Here is a 20,579-nt window from a genome sequence, read left to right as displayed (position 1 = left end):
AAATAATTAGTTGTAAGATAATAGATTAGCAAATTTGCCTGCCAGTAAACTGACATTGCACCTGTGTCATGTGTGTGGGTATATTTATGTCAGAGTAGGCTGTATACAATATCTTGAAAGAAACCTTGTTTAAGATTTTGACAGCAATTTATGGGTACTAGTTTTGCTTGGTTCATGCAGGTCAGCGTTCAATCCCCGACCATTCAAGTGATTTGGCACCATTACTTCCCCCGTCCCATCCCAATCCTTATCCTGATCCCTTGTAAGTGCTATATAGTCGTGATGGCTTTGCACTTTCTCCTGATAGTTCCCTTCATTACCATTGGCATATTTCCTTTCCAAATATGACTATTTTTACTCCTTAACACAGTCCAGTATCCTTCCAGTTATCTGTCTGCTTCTTAATCTTATATAATCTACTATGCCTTCTCTCCCATCTCATCTTGGACACACTGTTGTTAAACAATCTGGTTTGTCATGCACAACTTTTTAACTTTACTTTCTAAAACCAGTTGACTTCTGTTGTTTTCAATAGTTAAGTTCTGTATGAATTTTTTATATTTTACTTCTCCATCTTCACTATGTTGCACTATACCACCACATCACAAAATTAAAGTAGCTAGGCTAAATATAATTTCACATATCACTAAATAAAATTTTCCAGTTTATATTGATTACTCATCCATAATTATTAATAAGTAATCATTGAATGCAAAGAATGGCACAAAATATTTATACCATTGGATGCCTACACATTTTTTAACGTCTACTTACTTGAGTGTCCAGTGCCATACAGTGTGTTAATGTTTTGACTCTCATGGGTTGGGGAAGCGTAGGAGGGCAGGTTACGAGGGGGTAGTGGGGGAGCAGGACCCTGGGGCCGGCCGGACCCAGCACCAGGTGGAGCTGGAGCAGGTCTGGTTGGGCCTAAGCCAGGGTACAGACCTCCTCCCCCTCCCCCACCACCACCTCCACTACTTCCTCTGCCACTGGGATCCACACTGCCAATACAAAATACAACCATTTATATATAACAATGTTCTTCCTGATACTGTGCATCTTAAACAATTTTGTCATGTGTTCTCCTACCAAGCCAATCTCTACCAAAATATGAGACATAATAGAAAGCCGAGGATGGGTTTGTTCAACACAGGAGATGTCACTCCTCACAGTTCAACATCCTTGTAACTGTCTGGTCAGTATCCACATATTCTTTTATTTTGGAAAAGGAAACATGGAAGGTATTTTTGACAAGTAATAACATTTATACTGTAAACTGTGTTTAGTTTTGCACAAACAGTAAATCTTAAAACATAACCGAAAACCTACAGTATGATGGGTAAACTAATGCAGCATGTTTGGCTATAAAGAAAGATGCCTATGTATGTTTTTAAAAGTAATTTATATTCCAAAGCTCAAGCATGTCGTGGCCTGACCATGCCAGATTTTCAAAGCTTGATTGTACTGTACCTATTAAAAGGTAATAAATTACTGTACTTTACTGCAATGCAGCATATTTTATGCAAAATAAAATATAAACAAAAAATTATTTAAAGCATTTATTATTTAAACAAAAAAGTTAATAAAAATGATTAATTAATATACAATCCATAACCTTATCTGAAAAAACTTTGAAATTACAGTATACTGTGCAATGTAAACTTTTTTGTGTGTGTGAATCTGAAAGCATGATGGTGTGGACCTTTCCACACATTTAATCACACTAACAATACAAAATTTTGCCTGAAATTTTACTGGTGGGATATGAGTACAAGCAGCAGTACAATACATGATAACTTTATTGTTGAGAAATTACACACATGTCTCCGACTTGAAATATGGTGAAACAGTGGTAAAGCATGCAAAGACAACCACATGTGGTAAAAGAAATACTAACCCATAGAGAAGTGGTGATGAAGCCTGTGCAGGAGGCTTATACTGTGGAGTGGGTGCAGGTCCAGGCTTGATGCATACACACAAGCCATTCATCTCTCCAACAAGTGAGAATCCTTCAGGTGCCACCTTGGAGCGACTTAAGATTATAATATCTGTAATGGTTTGTGTTGCCATGTTACGTGGTACTTGTTTGTAACACAGCTGCTTCTTCTTGAATGCCTTCTGATCTGTAACAAATTTAGTAATTATACAGTAATAAAAAAAATTGTCTTTAGTTCACATGAAAAGATCTTGTGCATGACCCTTTGTCAATCTCCAAAGTCAGCTTTGTCCAAAAAACAAGGCTTTACTAGTGATAGGGAGCACTCAAGAATATTCAGCCCACCACTGAGAAGCCCTACAGGAAACTCAGCAAGAACTCAACTCTTGACTACAACCTGGTGGCAGCACCGACATACTACACTAAGTTTAATTTGGTCCCCAACTTCACGATGGGAAATAAAACTCAAGAGGTGAGCAGGGAGTACCAGAACAATAAGCTTCATATGAACGTGAAGCATATTTTCTGAGCTAACTTCATAGATCACTCCGTCAGATACACGTCAGGAACAGCCAATGAATTCATTTCCAGATGACAAAGGAACAAGAGACTTATTCAATGAGACTGGTTCAATAAGAACCAGTCCAATGTCACATGCTGTAACTCCAGTGTGGGAGGCTTGGTATGTAACAGATTGCAAAATTATGGCTGACCATGAAATTCTCCCCGAACATGCATATCACAACAGGACATTGCCTTAAAGTTGGTGAACTTCTGACATCATGAGTTTGAGGATAAACCTGCAGTTGATTTGCTTCACCATTCATTGAAGCAGCTGAGAGAAATGGGCTTTAGTTCAGGAGACCATAGCTGGAGAGCTTAGAAAGAGCAACTTAAACCATGAATATTGGGAAGACAAGAAGTAACAATACATGACAGCAACTGGTCAAAGGGAATGATGTAATGTGAGGAGTTCACTTTTTGCCAGAAAGTGAGAAATCATTTAGCTAAAAGCAGAAGTCTTCCCTGTCAAAATATGTAAATACCGGATGTATATACTTGAAGCCTTGCTTCTCATCATTAAAGTGAACAGAAGCCCAGTCTTCAACATAACATCAGTAAAGGATGGGGTTGCACAAAACCTTTGTGCAGGAAATAGGAAATCCAACATGATATCCAAGGACCAGCAGGCTCCAAATCACACAATAAATGATGTGGTTACCATGGTCACCATATTACACAAAAATAATTTCAGACAATTAGAAATGTTCTTTTCATACTCACATCCAAACTCTTCTAAATCTTTTGGGTGTCAACTGCTTCATGATGTTCAAGAACAGAAGACCTAACAAGAATCCTCAAAACACCCAGTGAATAAATCTGCATAGTTATACAGCTATGTCACAAAGACAAAAGGGGACTAGACAAATGAGGAGAAATGTTCTGCAAACATTTGGACACACGGAGCAGGGTGATGGAAGGAGTGCAATATGAGTTTACAGGAAGACATTTGCCATACTGGAAGAAAAAATCATAAAGCAAAATTAGCTCCCATGAAGATACAAGAAGAAAAAACAAGAAAAGATCTGTGATGCTTTGTGCTCACCCCTCAAGAACAGTTTTCAGAGGAACATCAATGATACACAGGTAACCAATTCAAAAAACAAAAAATCTGCCAAGAGTAATCCAGCACAGAGGTGAAACCTGGGGTAAATACTCTGCTGCTGGGCACTAGTTAACAAGTGCTCATGTCCAGTGAAACAAAAGTACTTAAAGATAATCAAAAGGTACTAAATCAATTCTGACCACTAACTACTTGAATGAAATATGACTAGGCTTGAGACATCAGACGAGACATTTTATCAAAAGCAGTAATTGGTAGTCCTTTTTGATGCCTTGTAGCATTTGGAAGGGAATTGAATAGGTAAGAATAAATCTTCCAGATATCATTCTGAGCTGGATGAGTATTCTCTAGTGGCATCCTAGCAGCAGTATGGTAACACCCAGTATAAATGACTGAGAAGATCCATGCTGTGCTTATACAGATTCAGCCTATCCCCACTTATCTACATCCTATCAAGGGGATCAGTACAATCTTGCATTATGGAGTAACAGTACTACAGCTCAGAAAGAGATCTGAACTTTAACAGTATCGCTCTCCCGACGAGAGCGCCGCAGACTTTGACGTCATGGGGCCAATGGTGCGGGCGAGCGTGCGGCGACGCCCAAATGTTTATACTCGTTTCAGTTTTCTCACCATGATTCTCGTGCTACGTCTTTCATTTTGGTATTGTGTTCGCAATTAAAATCCCTGCAGATGTATATGCACATAATGTCCAAAAGCCTTGCGAGACTCCCCACAGCAAAGCCTAAAGTCGGAAAAGTTACCCGTGAGTGCACAAAATCAGAAAAATGTGCATGCTCGTTTCAGTTTTCTCACCTTAATGCTCATGCTACGTCGCTCGTTTTGGTATCATTGTGTTCGCAATTAAATTCCCTACAGGTGTATTGGAATATAATGTACAAAAGCCTGGCGTGCCACCCCGCAGGAAAGCCTAAAGTTACTTGTAAACAAGCGCCAATTTGTATGCTGCAACCTAATGTGTATACTCGTTCAGTTTGATAACATCAATTTTCGTGTTATGTCTTTCATTTTGGTATCAAATTGTTCGCAATAAAAAGGCGCGTATTTTAAAACTAGTCCCATAATAATAGAGCAATAACTGGAATTTTAACAAATATTTTAATTCTGGAAGATCATCATCACAAATTATTTATATCTTTCCAGTGTTCTGACAAATTGTTGTGTTACATCTTTCATTTTGGTATCAAATTGTTCGCAACGTAAAGGTGCGCATTTTAAAACTAGTCCCAACATAATAGCACAATAAATAGAATTTTAAATATTTTAAAATTTTGACCAAAAACCTATTTATAATCATATAAGTGTTCGGACATCAAGTTTCAGGTTACATCTTTCATTTTGGTATCAAATTGTATGCATTCTATAGGCGCTTAATTTGAAACTATCCCGAGGTCAATCGGATAAAAAATGAATTTTATATAAATATTTTTGTAGTGGACGCGAGTCCTGTCCAAGGTTAGGACTCTGGAGAAAAAAATGGACATGATACGTGTCCAAAGTGAGCAATAGTGTTAACATTGTTTATGCAATGTTTAAAGCTACAGAGTTTTGTTTTGTCTAGAGTAACTGTTAACTAGCAGTTTGATCTTAAGAGTAAGCACATCCACACATGCGAGTTTATATAGAGTACTACTACCAGGAAAATTTGCTGTACAGTATATCTAAATAATAATGTTTACTATGCTAATATAAGGCAATTTGTAGCAGCAACAAATGAGTAAAAACTTGGTCAGCTGATCTTCAGTCAGATGGTCAAGGTTAGCTTATCAAAATTTTCTTAAGACTTAGATTACAACACAGAAAGACCCTTTGTAATTCAATACGCCCTAATTATCCTCAATGTTTGTTTTTTTTATCTCTGTATTATGTTTGTTTTTTATCTCTGTATTTAATGCTTCTTTTGCTTGTTTTGTTTATTGCTTGTGAATGCTCCCTGCAAGTATCATATTCAGTTGATGTGCTGCATTTTTCTTGCATATAAATAGTTGTGAGAAATTAAGTTCCTAACTTCACTTTATAGAATGAATTAACAGTTCTAGTCATCATCATTGACCTTTGTATAAACTAAAAAAAAAGATAATGGATGCTTTTCTGGTTCCAAAATGCTGTAAGATTGCTAGATAGGTTATCTTATCATTACTTATCTCACCCAGCATGATAACATGACAACAGGTTACATGTGGGGCAACCTGAACATGTCTTCAGAATATCCAATAACTAAATAAATGCAAAATGCAGCTTTTAAATTTACAAAAAAAAAAAAAAAAAAAAATAAGTAACAAAGTGCAGTAGTCTCACTTGAATGAACAATTAGTTTCAAAGCACTTATACAGCAAAAAAAAAAAAAAATTAAACTGCATTCATTCTACATTATCACTTTTCAGTATTTTATGCCAAAATTATGCTTTTATGTGTACAGTATAGTACTGTACACACAAATCATGTTTTTCAATATACAACATTTTAATACCAACATTTAGAAAATATAAATTTTCATTATATAAAAGATTATTGTTAAATATGTAAAGCTTTTTAAACCCACAATCACAATTTTGCTGTCGATCACAATGATTACACGAGTGAAAACTAAATTTTTCTGCCTTCAGTATAATGGGCTCAATTCAAGTAAAACTCTGCTGTATATGTAAGAAAAAGAAGGATGAAGGAATACAGTAAGAAGAAAAATCAATCTGAAATCAATTAATTGCTTTAGCATGTTATGTGTTCCAATTGTTTAATGCATATATTAACTTACTCGTATCAAATGTTTGCTCTACAATGGTGTATCCTACGGGCCTTGCATCTCGATCATTGACAATAGCCAGGTGCTCCACAACATACCCCATGTAGCCTTCAGTCTTGCTGTGACACAAGTAACGAGTCACCCTCCGGAAAAATCCATCTTTATAAAGATCTGCATCTATATCTTGGTCATGGGTTTTGGATACCTGAAAATTATAAAATTTTATTAATAAAAATTAAAATAGTACTGTACTAAGAACATATTACAGTATACTGTATTTAACAAATATATCAAGTGATAAAAATTACAAGACATTTCACCAATGCAGATGAAGTCACAATAACGTGGCTGAAAAATGTTGACCAAACCACACACAAGAGATTTAAGAGATGACGACGTTTCGGTCCGTCCTGGACAATTATCAAGTCGATTGTGTGACGATTATCAAGTCGCACACAATCAACTGGATAATGGTCCAGGATGGACCGAAACGTCATTGTCTCTTCAATTTCTAGTGTGGTTTGGTCAACATTTCATCAATTATAGTATTTATTCACGTAAATAATAGTCATAAACGAGTGAGAATCATGAATCTAACAATGACTGCTAATAAATAAAAAAATCTAGTAAATAATTCTTATTATTTTTTACACAGATTACATTACTTAGATTAGAAGGTAAATGTGATAGTTGACAGCTGTTAAACGTAAGTCACAGACAGAACTATTACAACAGGGAAAGAAAAAGTAGTTACCCTAGTCTCTCTGTTGGTAACCCACAGAACCATTACTGTGGTTGAAAAACAAAAGGTTACCCTTTGTCTTCACTGACAGTTCTTTTTATTGATTACACTCAAAATCCGTTGAATAGCTCACACATTCTTGCTCATAAGTGCAAACAAATAGTTGCTATTTCAGTTTTAATGCACGTTAAACTTTTCTGAAGGCATCGTGAAATTTCATGGGATAATTATTTTCATGTGGTCATAGTGCTGCCATCTGGTAGATGTCAGGGGAAGGGGCCTTTTGGGCCTACTGGTAGGTACAGAAAGAGCTGTTTGGCATTCACTGTGATATCAAGTAGCACTTGATATTAAGTTTATTTAAATACCCTTCTAGGGGCCATTACTGGCTGGAATGAGTATTCACTATCCCCGAAGCACCAGTGTGATTCAGCAGGAATAATTTAAAAGATGTCAATTGTGCTGGCGCAGAATCTTAACTAGCCCTGACTATGCATGATCCTATCTTTGGGACCAGTAGGATCTTGCCTTAAGAAAGTAATCAAGTGGGATCATTCAGAGTATCCACGAAAGATTATACAATAGCAAATACACTTTCTACAGCATGGAAAATAAATGTGGCCAGTAAAACATGCCAAAATACAATACACTATAATTATAATGAAAATATCAAAACTTGTCAAGTTGTTAACATACTGGTGTGTAGTTTGGAGGACATCCAGACAGCTCCTCCACAACGCACACAGACATAATCGGTCGGTCATCTGGTAGTGGTAGAGCATTGTACAAGTCCCGCATCATTCAACCACCAATCTGGTAATGTATAGATAATGCTGTCAGAATATATCACTGTTAAAGTTATAAGCAGCTTGCACTGAAAATTAATTAACAATTGCATTAAACTGACCACTAATTTAAAAGAATACAGTACCCTAAACTGACACAAATTTAAATATTCTAATATCTTAACACACCTTTGTTCTTTATGAACTGTTGTAGCACATTCTTTCCTCCGCTCACTATTGCAAACAACAACCTTAAAAAAAGCACAACACTGGAGAGTTATTTTAGCACTTGCTAAACATTAACAGTGTTAACAATGGCAAGTAATCGTTGCCGCCCCTTATCAACAACAACAAGTCACAAGAATGTTACAAGAATGTAACAACTCTTGTATATATCTCAAAAAAACAACAACAACAACAATGGCAAGCATTGTCACATTTGAAATAGCCTAGAAAACGAGATCACAGCTGGCGATACTGTACAGTACAGTATTTGTAAATGCTATTACAAAAAATTATAGTATGTAGCTATGATTTGTATATACAAAACAGTACTGTACAATACAATAATTTATAGACTCTAAAGGACAAAAGAACAAACAATACAGTACATAACATTAGCAGCATATGCTAAGCTGGCAAATATATAAAAAGTGTACAATAATAGGAACCTCAACAAAGAGTATTTGAGCTCCAGTATGGAATGAGTAGGATCTATAAATGGCCAAAAGTTATTTAATACCACATCAAAATTGCTCTATAAATGACCTTATTATATTCTAACCTAACAAAAATAATCAGATAAATTGTACTGTACAGAATTTCATATACAGTACTGTATTTTGTTGATAAGCTGTGTGACATCACTGTAATGTCATAGTTTTAACTACATGGGCCATTTCATATATTACTGTATGGAACCCACACTATGTGGATCACAAAGAATATAAAGTTAAAAATCCAGAGAATTACATCAAGCATGGTACCAGAAATGGTGAACTAAGTAATTTAACTGGTTAAAAAAATTCATAAATATAACAATGATGGAGCACAGATAGAAACAGGAAATACAAATTAGGCACAGTACACACCTCTTGAGTACAAGTGGTTAACATATGCAATAAACTGGAGGCTACCATCTACACCAACTCAATCCACAGATTAAAAAGGAGATCTGCAAACCATTATAGGTAAAAGCATTATACAGTACTATACCCAACTGATTCCTCCTCTTAAATCTACTCTTATTATAATTATAATACAATAATTAGAAGTACTCTATTGTAATAAATTATAACAACCTTCTTCCGCCACAACACAGTCTTCTGTACAGTACAGGAAACTGTCTTGAGTGTATTCACCTATATGTTTGCTCAGAAACTTCACTGCTGTTATTAAAAATTATATGTAAATGTAACAGTAAGGATAATTTCATAAATAACAATACTATACTATACAGTACAAGCAAACAATGACATCATTCCTTACCTCTACTGTACTTATTATTATTTGTTTTTGCAATTGCCTGCTTGGTGTCCTATGTAAGGAAACCCGGCTGGTGAACCCTTGTGTGACCCTTCTGCCACTCCCACACCAGAAGACCTTCTGCCAGCCCACAGGACGGGCGCCGTGCATAATAAATGAACTAAACTTTTGTTGTCTCAGGAAGCAGCAGCAGCAGCGGCCTGACACAAGGGTGAGGAATTTCCTGCTGGTGGCGAGGCTGCTACTCTCGCCACAAAGACCAGACCCAGCGTGACCAGGCAGGCCCGAGAGGTCCCGGACCTGCCTCCCAACCTCGCCTTCCCCAACATTAAACAATTGAGGAAATGATTTAAAAACTGTCCCGCGGACCTGTCCTGAATCGACTGCCTCGCCTCCCTGAGAACTGATCATTTCCTCCTTGTGGAGGTGCCTGGCCTCGCCCTGGGTGGGGGGCGAGGGCCGCCACAGCCTGGCGAGGAGGAGGAGAGTAAGGGAGAGGAACAACAGTAGTGTATACCTGTGTAATACTGCAGGAAGGAGCAGGAGGACGGGGTGGTGAGCCGAGCACAGCAACCAGCGCTCCCACACTGATCACCCGCCGCTACCCCCACACCTCACCTCCAACACTGTCCCCGCTACCCCCACACCTCACCTCCAACACTGTCCCCGCTACTCCCACACCTCACCTCCAACACTGTCCCCGCTACCCCCACACCTCACCTCCAACACTGTCCCCGCTACCCCCACACCTCGCCTTTAACACTGTCCCCGCTACCCCCACACCTCACCTCCAACACTGTCTCCGCTACCCCCACACCTCACCTCCAACACTGTCCCCGCTACCCCCACACCTCACCTCCAACACTGTCCCCGCTACCCCCACACCTCACCTCCAACACTGTCCCCGCTACCCCCACACCTCACCTCCAACACTGTCCCCGCTACCCAACACCTCACCTCCAACACTGTCCCCGCTACTCCCACACCTCACCTCCAACACTGTCCCCGCTACCCCATACCTCACCTCCAACACTGTCCCCACTACCCCCACACCTCACCTCCAACACTGTCCCCGCTACCCCACACCTCACTTCCAACACTGTCCCTGCTACTCCCACACCTCACCTCCAACACTGTCCCCGCTACTCCCACACCTCACCTCCAACACTGACCCCGCTACCCCCACACATCACCTCCAACACTGTCCCCGCTACCCCACACCTCACCTCCAACACTGTCCCCGCTACCCCCACACCTCACCTCCAACACTGTCCCCGCTACCCCTACACCTCACCTCCAACACTGTCCCCGCTACCCCCACACCTCACCTCCAACACTGTCCCCGCTACCCCCCCCACACCTCACCTCCAACACTGTCCCCGCTACCCCCCCCCACACCTCACCTCCAACACTGTCCCCGCTACCCCCCCCACACCTCACCTCCAACACTGTCTCCGCTACCCCCACACCTCACCTCCAAGAATGTCCCCGCTACCACCACACCTCACCTCCAACACTGTCCCCGCTACCCCTACACCTCACCTCCAACACTGACCCCGCTACCCCCCCCCACACCTCACCTCCAACACTGTCCCCGCTATCCCCCCCACACCTCACCTCCAACACTGTCCCCGCTACCCCCCCACAACTCACCTCCAACACTGTCCCCGCTACCCCCCCCCCACAACTCACCTCCAACACTGTCCCCGCTACCCCCCCCACAACTCACCTCCAACACTGTCCCCGCTACCCCCCCCACAACTCACCTCCAACACTGTCCCCGCTACCCCCCCCCCACAACTCACCTCCAACACTGTCCCCGCTATCCCCCCCACAACTCACCTCCAACACTGTCCCCGCTACCCCCATACCTCACCTCCAACACTGTCCCCGCTACCCCCACACCTCACCTCCAACACTGTCCCCGCTACCCCACACACCTCATCTCCAACACTGTCCCCGCTACCCCACACACCTCATCTCCAACACTGTCCCCGCTACCCCCATACCTCATCTCCAACACTGTCCCCGCTACCCCCACACCTCACCTCCAGCTCTTATCAGCAGCAATCCACTATCATTTCTTTACCTTCATGAATATTTTGCAAATTTGAATATCATTTGCAGCCTTGATCACCAGGTGATCTGATATGATATGACAAATACTGTAGGCATTTGGGTACTCAGCTTCCACCTGTGTTCCCTTGTTCGTGTACCACCCGTGTTAAATAATCCATCCTTATCTACCCTGTCAATTCCCCTGAGAATTTTGTATATGGTGATCATATCTCCACTTGCTCTTCTGTCTTCCAGTGACGTGAGGTGCAGTTCCCTCAGCCTTTCCTTGTAACTCATGCCTCTTAGTTCTGGGACTAGCAGGGAGCAATGTCCCTGCTTCCACACGCAGGGACTAAAAGCCCAACCATTTAATAATTATATGCCTGCTAAAAGTTGAAGAATTTCGCTGTTAATGGAATTATATTGTCGTTTTAATATTGACCATTAGATTTTATGCGGGACGTACACATTTTGTGTCCGAAATGGTAGAAAATATTGTACGATACGCCTTTTGTGGCAACTGATAATTATCACAACAACAACAACAGCTGACAGGTGCCTCTCCAGTACCACTGGGTGACGTGCCTCTCCAGTGCCACCGGGTGACGTGCATCTCCAGTGCCACCGGGTGACGTGCCTCTCCAGTGCCACCGGGTGACGTGTCTCTCCAGTGCCACCGGGTGACGTGCCTCTCCAGTGCCACCGGGTGACGTGCCTCTCCAGTGCCACCGGGTGACGTGCCTCTCCAGTGCCACCGGGTGACGTGCCTCTCCAGTGCCACCGGGTGACGTGCCTCTCCAGTGCCACCGGGTGATGTGCAACTGCAGTACCGTCAAATGAACGGGGAAATACAGCTGTATCCCCATCAATTGCTCCAATGTTTAACGATTCTTCGCGGCAGGGGATCGTATTCCAGGGACCATAGGATTAAGGACTTGCCCGAAACGCTACGCGTACTAGTGGCTGTACAAGAATGTGATAACTCTTGTATATATCTCAAAAAAAAAAAAAAAAATGTGGACTCCAGTACAGCCGAGTTCATATAGTCTAATGTCATTATAGCCTCAAAAACAACAACTCGCTGCAAACCTGCCGGTCAACACCTAACATGATGGACCAGATTTATGAAGAACTTGAGGCCATTGAAGCCATATTCTGCAGGGAAAATGAGTTTTCTCTACACTCAAAGGGTAGGAGGCTACAGTAATTATGTTCATATAATTGACACGATTAGTGAGGGAAAGATTCTTTTATTTGCTGATAACTTTATACAGTATAATTTTTATGGGCATTTCAAACCTCTTTTTGTGGAAGCTAATAAATATTATTATTATTATTAATTATGAATCCTCTCATAGTTTGGGAAAGATCATATCGGTTGATGCTCAGCAATTTATGTGGACAGATGTCATATCTATTTTGGGCAATGAACTTTATTAGGCTTCAGCCTTTCTGGCTCTGTATCTAAACTGTGCTTTTCTGCGGCTCTGTCTGGATCAGCCAGGAGATGCTCTTTGATGGTTAGGTGTTATTATGTCTGGCTATTAGATATGACATATATATATGTTATACCTAATAGCTAGAAAACACTACTTGGCCTAGTGTGCAAGGCCCAATTTGCCTAACAGGTAAAATATTTGTTATTTTTAAATATTTCTATAAATTGGTTGATTTCAAATAATATTATCATATTACATTAAGAACACAAATATGTATGTGTGTATGGATGATTTCTTCTAGATGGATTTAAAAATTTTAACAGAGTTTTGGCATTTATGACTTCGGTGAGTTGGCGGGTCCCTGGATTTACAATCCTCTGGGTGAAAAAGCATCTATTTTCAGTCCTGCATTGTGGCTTGTTGAGCTTGAAACTGTTGCTCCTTGTTTGTTATATCTTAAGCAGTCCCTGTGGCGAAGTGGTAAAACACACTCGCCTGGCGTTTTGTGAGCGCTTTGGCCTAGGTTCATATCCTGGCCAGGGAGGATTGACTGGGAGCCAATCTATAACTGTAGCCTCTGTTCACCCAGCGGTTAATGGGTACCTAGTTGTTAAAACGATTTGGCGGGTCATATTCAGGGGGAAATTAGGATTAAGGACTTGCCTGAAATGCTATGCGTGCTAGTGGCTGTACAAGAATGTAAGAATTCTTGTACAGTATATATATAAATAAAATACACAAAAAAATAAAAACATTATTTTTATTACATACATACACAATGATCACAAAAAACACTGATCCAAGTATGCAGAAAAACCACGTGTGAAAAATAGAAAATGCTAAACGTGTTTTCGGCTCAATTGGAGTTTATCAGAGCAAAATATTCATGTAGGTAAAGAAATGATAGTGAATTGCTGCTGATAATTATTAATTAGTGGATTGCTGCTGATAACTATTAATGATAGTGGATTGCTGCTGATAAAGTCTAAACGGAGTAGATCATTTTAGCAGATGATACCCCCCCTCATATGGTATACTGTACATTAATTAATCGGTATTTGCCATAGATATCTCTTCTGTAGAATTTGCGGTTACAACAAGCCCGATAGCCAGTCCAGACTTGGAGATAACTGTAGTGTTTAACTTGTCTGCAAACTCTTATCCCAATGAACCTCCGTCAGTGTCTGTACAGGTAAGGCCTTTACGGTAATACTGAAATGTTATGGTAGTTTTTTAAGTAAGAAATTAGCACATTCCATTTTATTAGTTTTTTTGTGTTAGCAAACATTAAACATTGACATTTTACATTTCTTGTACAGGCTATTTAAAAAAATATTTTAATTATTTTCAATTTATCTTTGTCCCATAATAGGGATTCCTTATAATTTTAACACTTTTGTTCTTTCTTCCAAAAAACTTCCATTCACTAGCTTTGGAATAAGTGCCTTATTATATTAGCTTGAACTTTAAATATTTAAATATGAAAAAAGTGTCATTGAAAAGTGTCATGAAAATTGAGCAATATAACTTCTTTTGTTTCTTTATGATATGTCAAAGAAAGCATTATCATTTTGACACTTTCAGGTTGATTTATTTGAATACAGAAATATAGAAACCCCTCTGAATGTAATGCATTAATAAGAAAATCATTTGCATGTTGCATTATATTAACATGTATATTTTTTGTTCTGATGGTTACTTATTAAATGTAATCACTTCCAGTGCTCCTCGTTGACACGCGTGGAGTGCGACAGCGTGAAAACCTTTTTGAAAAATATTGCGGAGTCATGCTGTGGAGCACCAATGATTCTGAACCTTCTCACAGCTTTACAAGAAAACGAAGACATTAGAGGAACACCTCGGAATACACCTACATTAGAAAACGACACAAGTAAAGGTGTTGTAGTCTTGTGTGTAAACTCATGATTATTTATATAATGATTTTATACATTAATTTCCCTTAAAATTAAATTAATGTGGGATGTGATCCAGGAAAATTGCAAACGAATCAATATTGCACAAAATAAATTTAAATTGCAAAATTGGAATGGACTCCACATAACTGTTGTGTCCCCCATACATTTCACAAAACCTTTTCATAAGTTCTCTTGCCACTTTAATCTACCAACACATACTTGCTAAAGATTTTAAACTAATATACCCACCAGTGTTGATGATGGTCATTGTACTGTACTTACTAGTGATGGTGCTGGGGTCATTGTACTCACCAATGTGGATGATGGGATCATTGTACTACCAGTGTTGATGAGAGGGTCTTTGTAATTACCTAAGTGTAGTTACAGGATGAGAACTACGCTCGTGGTGTCCCGTCTTCCCAGCACTCTTTGTCATATAACGTTTTGAAATTACTGACGGTTTTGGCCTCCACCCCCTTCTCACCTAACTTGTTCCAACCATCTACCACTGTGTTTGCGAAAGTGAATTTTCTTATATTTCTTCAGCAGCTTTGTTTAGTTAGTTTATATCTATGACCTCTTGTTCTTGAAGTTCTAGGTCTCGGGAATTCTTCCCTATCAATTTTATCGATTTATGTTACTATTTTGTACGTAGTGATCATATCGCATCTTTTTCTTTGATCTTCTAGTTTAGGCATATTTAATGTCTCTAACCTCTTCTGTACAGTACTACCAATGTACTTACTAATACAATGTACAGTACAATACATTGTACAGTACTACCAATGCTGATGATACTGTAGTGTCATTATACAAGTACAGTAGTATGATTGTGGTGTTCCATAGGGGTCCTTTGGTTTTGGGTCTTGGTTCCTTCTGCCCAGGGTTCATATCTTTCTTTGTCTGGGTACTGCAGTTTGCCATTCTTTGTGTGCCCTGGGTGTCGCTTTGTCTGTCAACCCAGTATTTTTGGTTCCTTGTTCCTGGGGCTCAGTTTCTGCTGGGTAGTACAGCTTGGTGGGTTTTGTGTTGCTTCTGATATTATTTTCTTGGTCTGAGTGATCTTGTATCTTAAGTTTCCTGTGCCTTTATAGAGGCACCAGGTTTTGACCTCTGGTCCCCTGTAGACTCATAATGACTCGCAACGGACTGGTGTCACTCAAATTGTGCCAGACCTATCCAGGTGGATAGCAACATGAAGCCACCGAGGACCCATCAGAGAAGAGGCATTTCATTACATTCAATGGTGGTTTTTCATCCATTATAAGTATGGAATATAAAGAATCTAAGCTGGAAAGCTTGGTCCCCAGGTTTGATATTCTTGTTTTATTCAGTTAGGAATACTGTATAGTAACAATGTTATTTCATGTACATATTGTTTCTACTGTTTCTTCAGTTAGTGAAAGGCTATTTTTAATATTTGTTAGAAAACATTAATGGTAAATGTAAGTTATTAGTACTGTATTTGGTTTCATTTGAATCAAATTGTGAACCACACAAGTGTACTTGCAGGACCTATAACATGTGTACTGCACCTAGACCACATGCGGAATAAAACAAGATACCTTAAAACAATAAAAAGCTGGTGTGAAGAGTTGGACCTATTCGGACGGATAATATTCTGTGTGCATTGGATATTTATTATTTTACAAGGGAATGAGGAAAATATGAAGGTATGTATTCTAATGTCAGTTAATCCTACTTGATATGAATGGTTGTGAAGCTCCAGTTTTTGTGGGGCACAGATTAGTCAAAATACAGTACAGCAGTACAGATAAATAATGTTATTTAGTACAGTACTGTACATGTACTGAATTTTTTATATTATGGAAATAGAATAAGCTAGAAAAAATGTAAATGTAGTGTTTGTATTACATTTTAAATAGTTATCACTTACCAGTTCAGATCATATGGGATGAGCCCCCCATTCAAATTATACAAAGAGTTGTGGTACCTGATATTTTTATGGTGCATATAATTTAATTTTTATTTCCACAAACAGTGCTCTATATTAATAACAGAATTACATTAATATGGCAGCTTTACATAGAAATATAGTAATTAAAACTGAACTAAGAGATTTGATTTGATGTAATCTTTATTTATATTTCTTGATCTGGCAAGGAAATTAAAAATCGATGAAATAAATGGTAAAGTACTAGAATGGATAAATCAATAGTTAAAACCATTTAGGATGACCCTTTGTTAAAGCAAAGGGTCATCCTAAATAGAAATGAATCTGACTGGGAAAATGTGGCAAGTGGAGTACATAAAGGTTCCATTGTGGGACCAACCCTTTGTGTCATATGCTGTACATCACTGATAGATAAGAATATTACAAACATCATCATCATCAGAATTTTAGATGACAAAGAAAATAAGTAGGAAACAAAAATTATATTGAGACCTTACAAATCTACTTGAACCTCACAAATGGTTGGGAGATTGGCAAATGCCTTTTAATATTGAAAAATGCAAAACTTTGCATGTAGTGTAATACATAAGAATGCACATTGCAACTATCAAATCAACAACACTACAATACAGGAAATTGATGAAAAAGACCTAAGAGATCTAGGATCCACCAGCCATTGAAAGTTTCACAAGTGGGAAGGGCAACTATCAGGAGAAAGCACCAAGCCATTATGACTATATAGCACTTGGGGGGATCAGGATAAGGATTTTGGGATGGGACAGAGGGGAAGGAATGGTGCCCAACCACCTGGATGGTCGGGGATTGAATGATGATCTGCATGAAGGGAGACTTTCACTCTACCATCTAGCCCAAGTGGTTGGGAGGCGCAGTATAAAAAAAAAAAAAAAACACCACCAAACCTTAGGAATAGTCAAACAAATCTTAAGACTTCAAAGACAAATGTGGTTATTCAACTGCACAAGCATCTGATGTTCCTCCATTTGGACTATTGTATTTAACCATGAGCACCTCGTCTTCAAAAGAATATGTCTGCTCTGGAGAAAATTTAACAATGGGCGACAAAAAACATCCCTTAACTAAATTTTTTGAGAGATATATACAAGAGTTGTTACATTCTTGTACAGCCACTAGTACGCGTTGCGTTTCGGGCAGGTCCCTGGAATACGATCCCCTGCCGCGAAGAATTGTTTTTTCATCCAAGTACACATTTTACTGTTGCGTTAAACAGAGGCTACAGTTAAGGAATTGCGCCCAGTAAATCCTCCCCGGCCAAGATACGAACCCATGACATAGCGCTCGCGGAACGCCAGGTGAGTGTCTTACCACTACACCACGGAGACTGTTAAGACACTCATACCAAGAATGAGGTGCCACATGACTATAAAATTACAAACCAGATACTGTATAAGAGGGTTGATCTAATTGAGACTTTTAAAATACTAAACAAGTTTAAGATATTAATCCAGACCACTTCTTTAAATGAAGTGGTCATTTAAAATGGTCACAGATGCAACACTTACAAGAGGCAACAGCAACAAGTTAAGCTCAACAAGTTACCCTAGGACAGAAAACAAGAGATGCTTTTTCACTCAGTGTTATAAACCCATGGAATCACCTGCCTGCTATACTGTAGTTGTAAATGCCAAGATTTTAAATGATTCAGTTCAAAATCCAGTTGGAAAAATTCCTCTGGAACAATGGGGAACCTATGACAAATCACTGGTTTCCTTTCCCTGTCGAGGCCACTAGAGAGATGGCGACCCCTCGGGTAAATAATGAATGATTTTTGTAATTTTCCAAGAAAATCCACACTGGGTGGATGATCGCTGAAAAAATTCTGCAGTGGAAGAGTGAAGTGCATTTAATGGACATAAATTATAAAAATTTAACAATAGTACTAGTTAAAGAGAAAGAAGAGTTCTGGTACAGCATGTTGCATTTTCCTCATATGTATAGCATTGTTTTCTTAATACAATAGTTTTAGTACCACTGTTAATTCATGAGCTAATTGTTCCATTCCCTGTTGAAAGGGCTGAAAGAAGTTTACAAAACACTCCTTGCCCCAAATTTCAACAAATCTAGTTACAATATCCTCAACCAAAATTTAATGTGGGCTTACTATTTCTGTCAGATATATCTCCAGAGGAACAGAACTCAGTGCGTGGATGTTGACTCATCGGGCAAACCATGTAAAGAACGGTTGTTGTCTGTGCTTTACCAAGGTTGTCATCACAAGAAGTTCATGGATTTTGAAGTATGCCAGGTAGAAAATATTGCCGAATTAAGAAGTTGGATGGCAAATTGTAGCTCATTAGATTTATTTAAAGATGTCATAGCACCAGTCATCTCTAAACGATAAATTATTTTATTGTATTGAGAGCACTGGAACTATAATTAACATAACATCATTAAAGGAGAATGTAACAAAACAAGTTAATTTAGCAAATTTAATGTATTCAGAGCAGCTTTAGTCTGTAACAGTGCACATCTCCATGTCTCTTACTCGTTAAAAAAAGTGTTGTTGTCTAGAAATTACAAAGGGTGTGTGTCTGAATGTATGATTTATTGTTTCATTTACAACATAAACTTGCCAATGATCTGTTTCTCTGCCAACAGTGCATCTACCAATCTTTTAATGACTGGTAGTCTCTTACTTTAGTTTCAAATGTTATTGATGTATTTTCTGAATTGTGAAATGTGCTTCCCCATTTTAACCTCTATTGTTGGAGTCAAAATTATTCTATAGGACAATCATTGAATGCTGTGATATTAAATCTGACATAAAAGATAAGTTCAAGAATTGCAGTTGTATATTTGTTTCAGAGTGCTGCTAATAATATAGTTTGATGCAAATTGTGAAAAGATTTCACAGTTGCTGTATGTTAAAATGTCGAGTGCTGAGATTAAAGTACTGGTGTGTTATGATTGTTGCCAAACTAGGGAGGTACCCCTTCCTACTTGGCCCAACCATATTTCAATATTGTGCTCAGATTTTTAATACCTGATATTATAAATAAATAAATAAACAAATAAATTTTTATTCAGGTAAGGTACATACATACAAGGTAAGATACAAAGTTGATGGATTTATAGATAGAGCTAGTACATACAATGCCTAAAGCCACTATTACACAAAGCGTTTCAGGCAGATTTCAGATATTCTTGATACATATTATAATGCATTAAATTTGCATGACAAAATCAACAATATTTTGTATAGGAAAGAGCGTCCTTGTTTTGGACAGCAGGATGATCTTGGCAGGCTTCTTCTGCCATAAATATTCATCCTACAACCAACAGATGGCTGCATAGTGTGTGGTGTTGTGATAACATTTTGGTGTATGTTGTTTGTTTGAATCTAGCTCTTCAAAAGTATATTGTATGGGAGGGTTTCCTAGATACACCAGGCCTCCGCTCTAAGAGTGCCTATCAGAGACAAGACTGATCTGCGCAAAGAGACAAAAAGGAGCCCCGAGGATCAAAGATAACCACAGAAACCACAAAAACCCACCGTAGAGCGAAGATGCTCCAAACAAACAACTTCTTTGACAAATTGTAACCCCAATGAAAATAATGGAAACAACTTTTACAGTGGGGAAATTCCTGCCATAACATACCTACCTGCTAACATACCTGCTTGATGGGGTTCTGGGAGTTCTTCTACTCCCCAAGCCCGGCCCGAGGCCAGACTTGACTTGTGAGAGTTTGGTCCACCAGGCTGTTGCTTGGAGCGGCCCTCAGGCCCACATACCCACCACAGTCCGGCTGGTCCGGCACTCCGGCACTCCTTGAAGAAAACAATCTAGTTTCCTCTTGAAGATGTCCACGGTTGTTCCGGCAATATTTCTGATGCTCGCTGGGAGGACGTTGAACAACCGCGGACCCCTGATGTTC

At 39.2% G+C, this 20,579-nt stretch overlaps 2 protein-coding genes across 6 annotated transcripts in view; one reads left to right on the top strand and one right to left on the bottom strand.

Moving 5' to 3' along the window:
- LOC138349577 (multivesicular body subunit 12B-like) overlaps nt 1-20,579 on the bottom strand; it is a 36,013-nt gene that overhangs the window by 9,384 nt on the left and 6,050 nt on the right. The window contains exons 1-5 of one of the 4 annotated variants that reach the window (XM_069333360.1): nt 9,854-9,991; nt 7,763-7,879; nt 6,337-6,529; nt 1,898-2,123; nt 775-1,001 (exon numbers count right to left, since the gene is read on the bottom strand). In XM_069333360.1, coding sequence (XP_069189461.1) covers nt 775-1,001; nt 1,898-2,123; nt 6,337-6,529; nt 7,763-7,867 — 751 coding nt within the window. In that variant the 5' untranslated portion in view covers nt 7,868-7,879; nt 9,854-9,991. Of the gene's footprint in view, nt 1-774; nt 1,002-1,897; nt 2,124-6,336; nt 6,530-7,762; nt 7,880-8,040; nt 8,063-9,339; nt 9,992-20,579 lie in introns of those variants that run through there. The other 3 variants (XM_069333363.1, XM_069333361.1, XM_069333362.1) reach the window with 3 other exon arrangements.
- LOC123764989 (RWD domain-containing protein 3) lies at nt 11,359-19,486 on the top strand. Of its 2 annotated transcripts, none has more exons than XM_045753300.2 (5): nt 11,359-12,584; nt 13,901-14,025; nt 14,556-14,724; nt 16,262-16,422; nt 18,817-19,486. In XM_045753300.2, exons 1-5 carry the CDS (start codon nt 12,503-12,505, stop codon nt 19,042-19,044), a joined length of 765 nt encoding a protein of 254 aa, XP_045609256.1. In that variant the 5' UTR covers nt 11,359-12,502; the 3' UTR covers nt 19,045-19,486. The 2 variants fall into 2 exon arrangements, with proteins under 2 accessions (XP_045609256.1, XP_045609255.1); XM_045753299.2 differs by having other exon boundaries at nt 11,374-12,584; nt 14,556-14,730.

The sequence above is a fragment of the Procambarus clarkii genome, chromosome 29 (assembly GCF_040958095.1).
Source record: "Procambarus clarkii isolate CNS0578487 chromosome 29, FALCON_Pclarkii_2.0, whole genome shotgun sequence".
In the NCBI taxonomy this organism is placed as follows: domain Eukaryota; kingdom Metazoa; phylum Arthropoda; class Malacostraca; order Decapoda; family Cambaridae; genus Procambarus; species Procambarus clarkii.
The sequence above is the reverse complement of the archived record's forward strand: the minus strand, read 5'-3'. Positions and strand labels throughout refer to the sequence as shown.

Coding starts and splice junctions, on each gene's coding strand:
- LOC123764989 (XM_045753299.2), top strand. CDS start 12,503: ATGATGGACCAGATTTATGAAGAACTTGAGGCCATTGAAGCCATATTC. Junction 12,585..13,900: donor GTTTTCTCTACACTCAAAGG/GTAGGAGGCTAC, acceptor TATTTGCCATAG/ATATCTCTTCTGTAGAATTT. Junction 14,731..16,261: donor AGAAAACGACACAAGTAAAG/GTGTTGTAGTCT, acceptor GTGTACTTGCAG/GACCTATAACATGTGTACTG.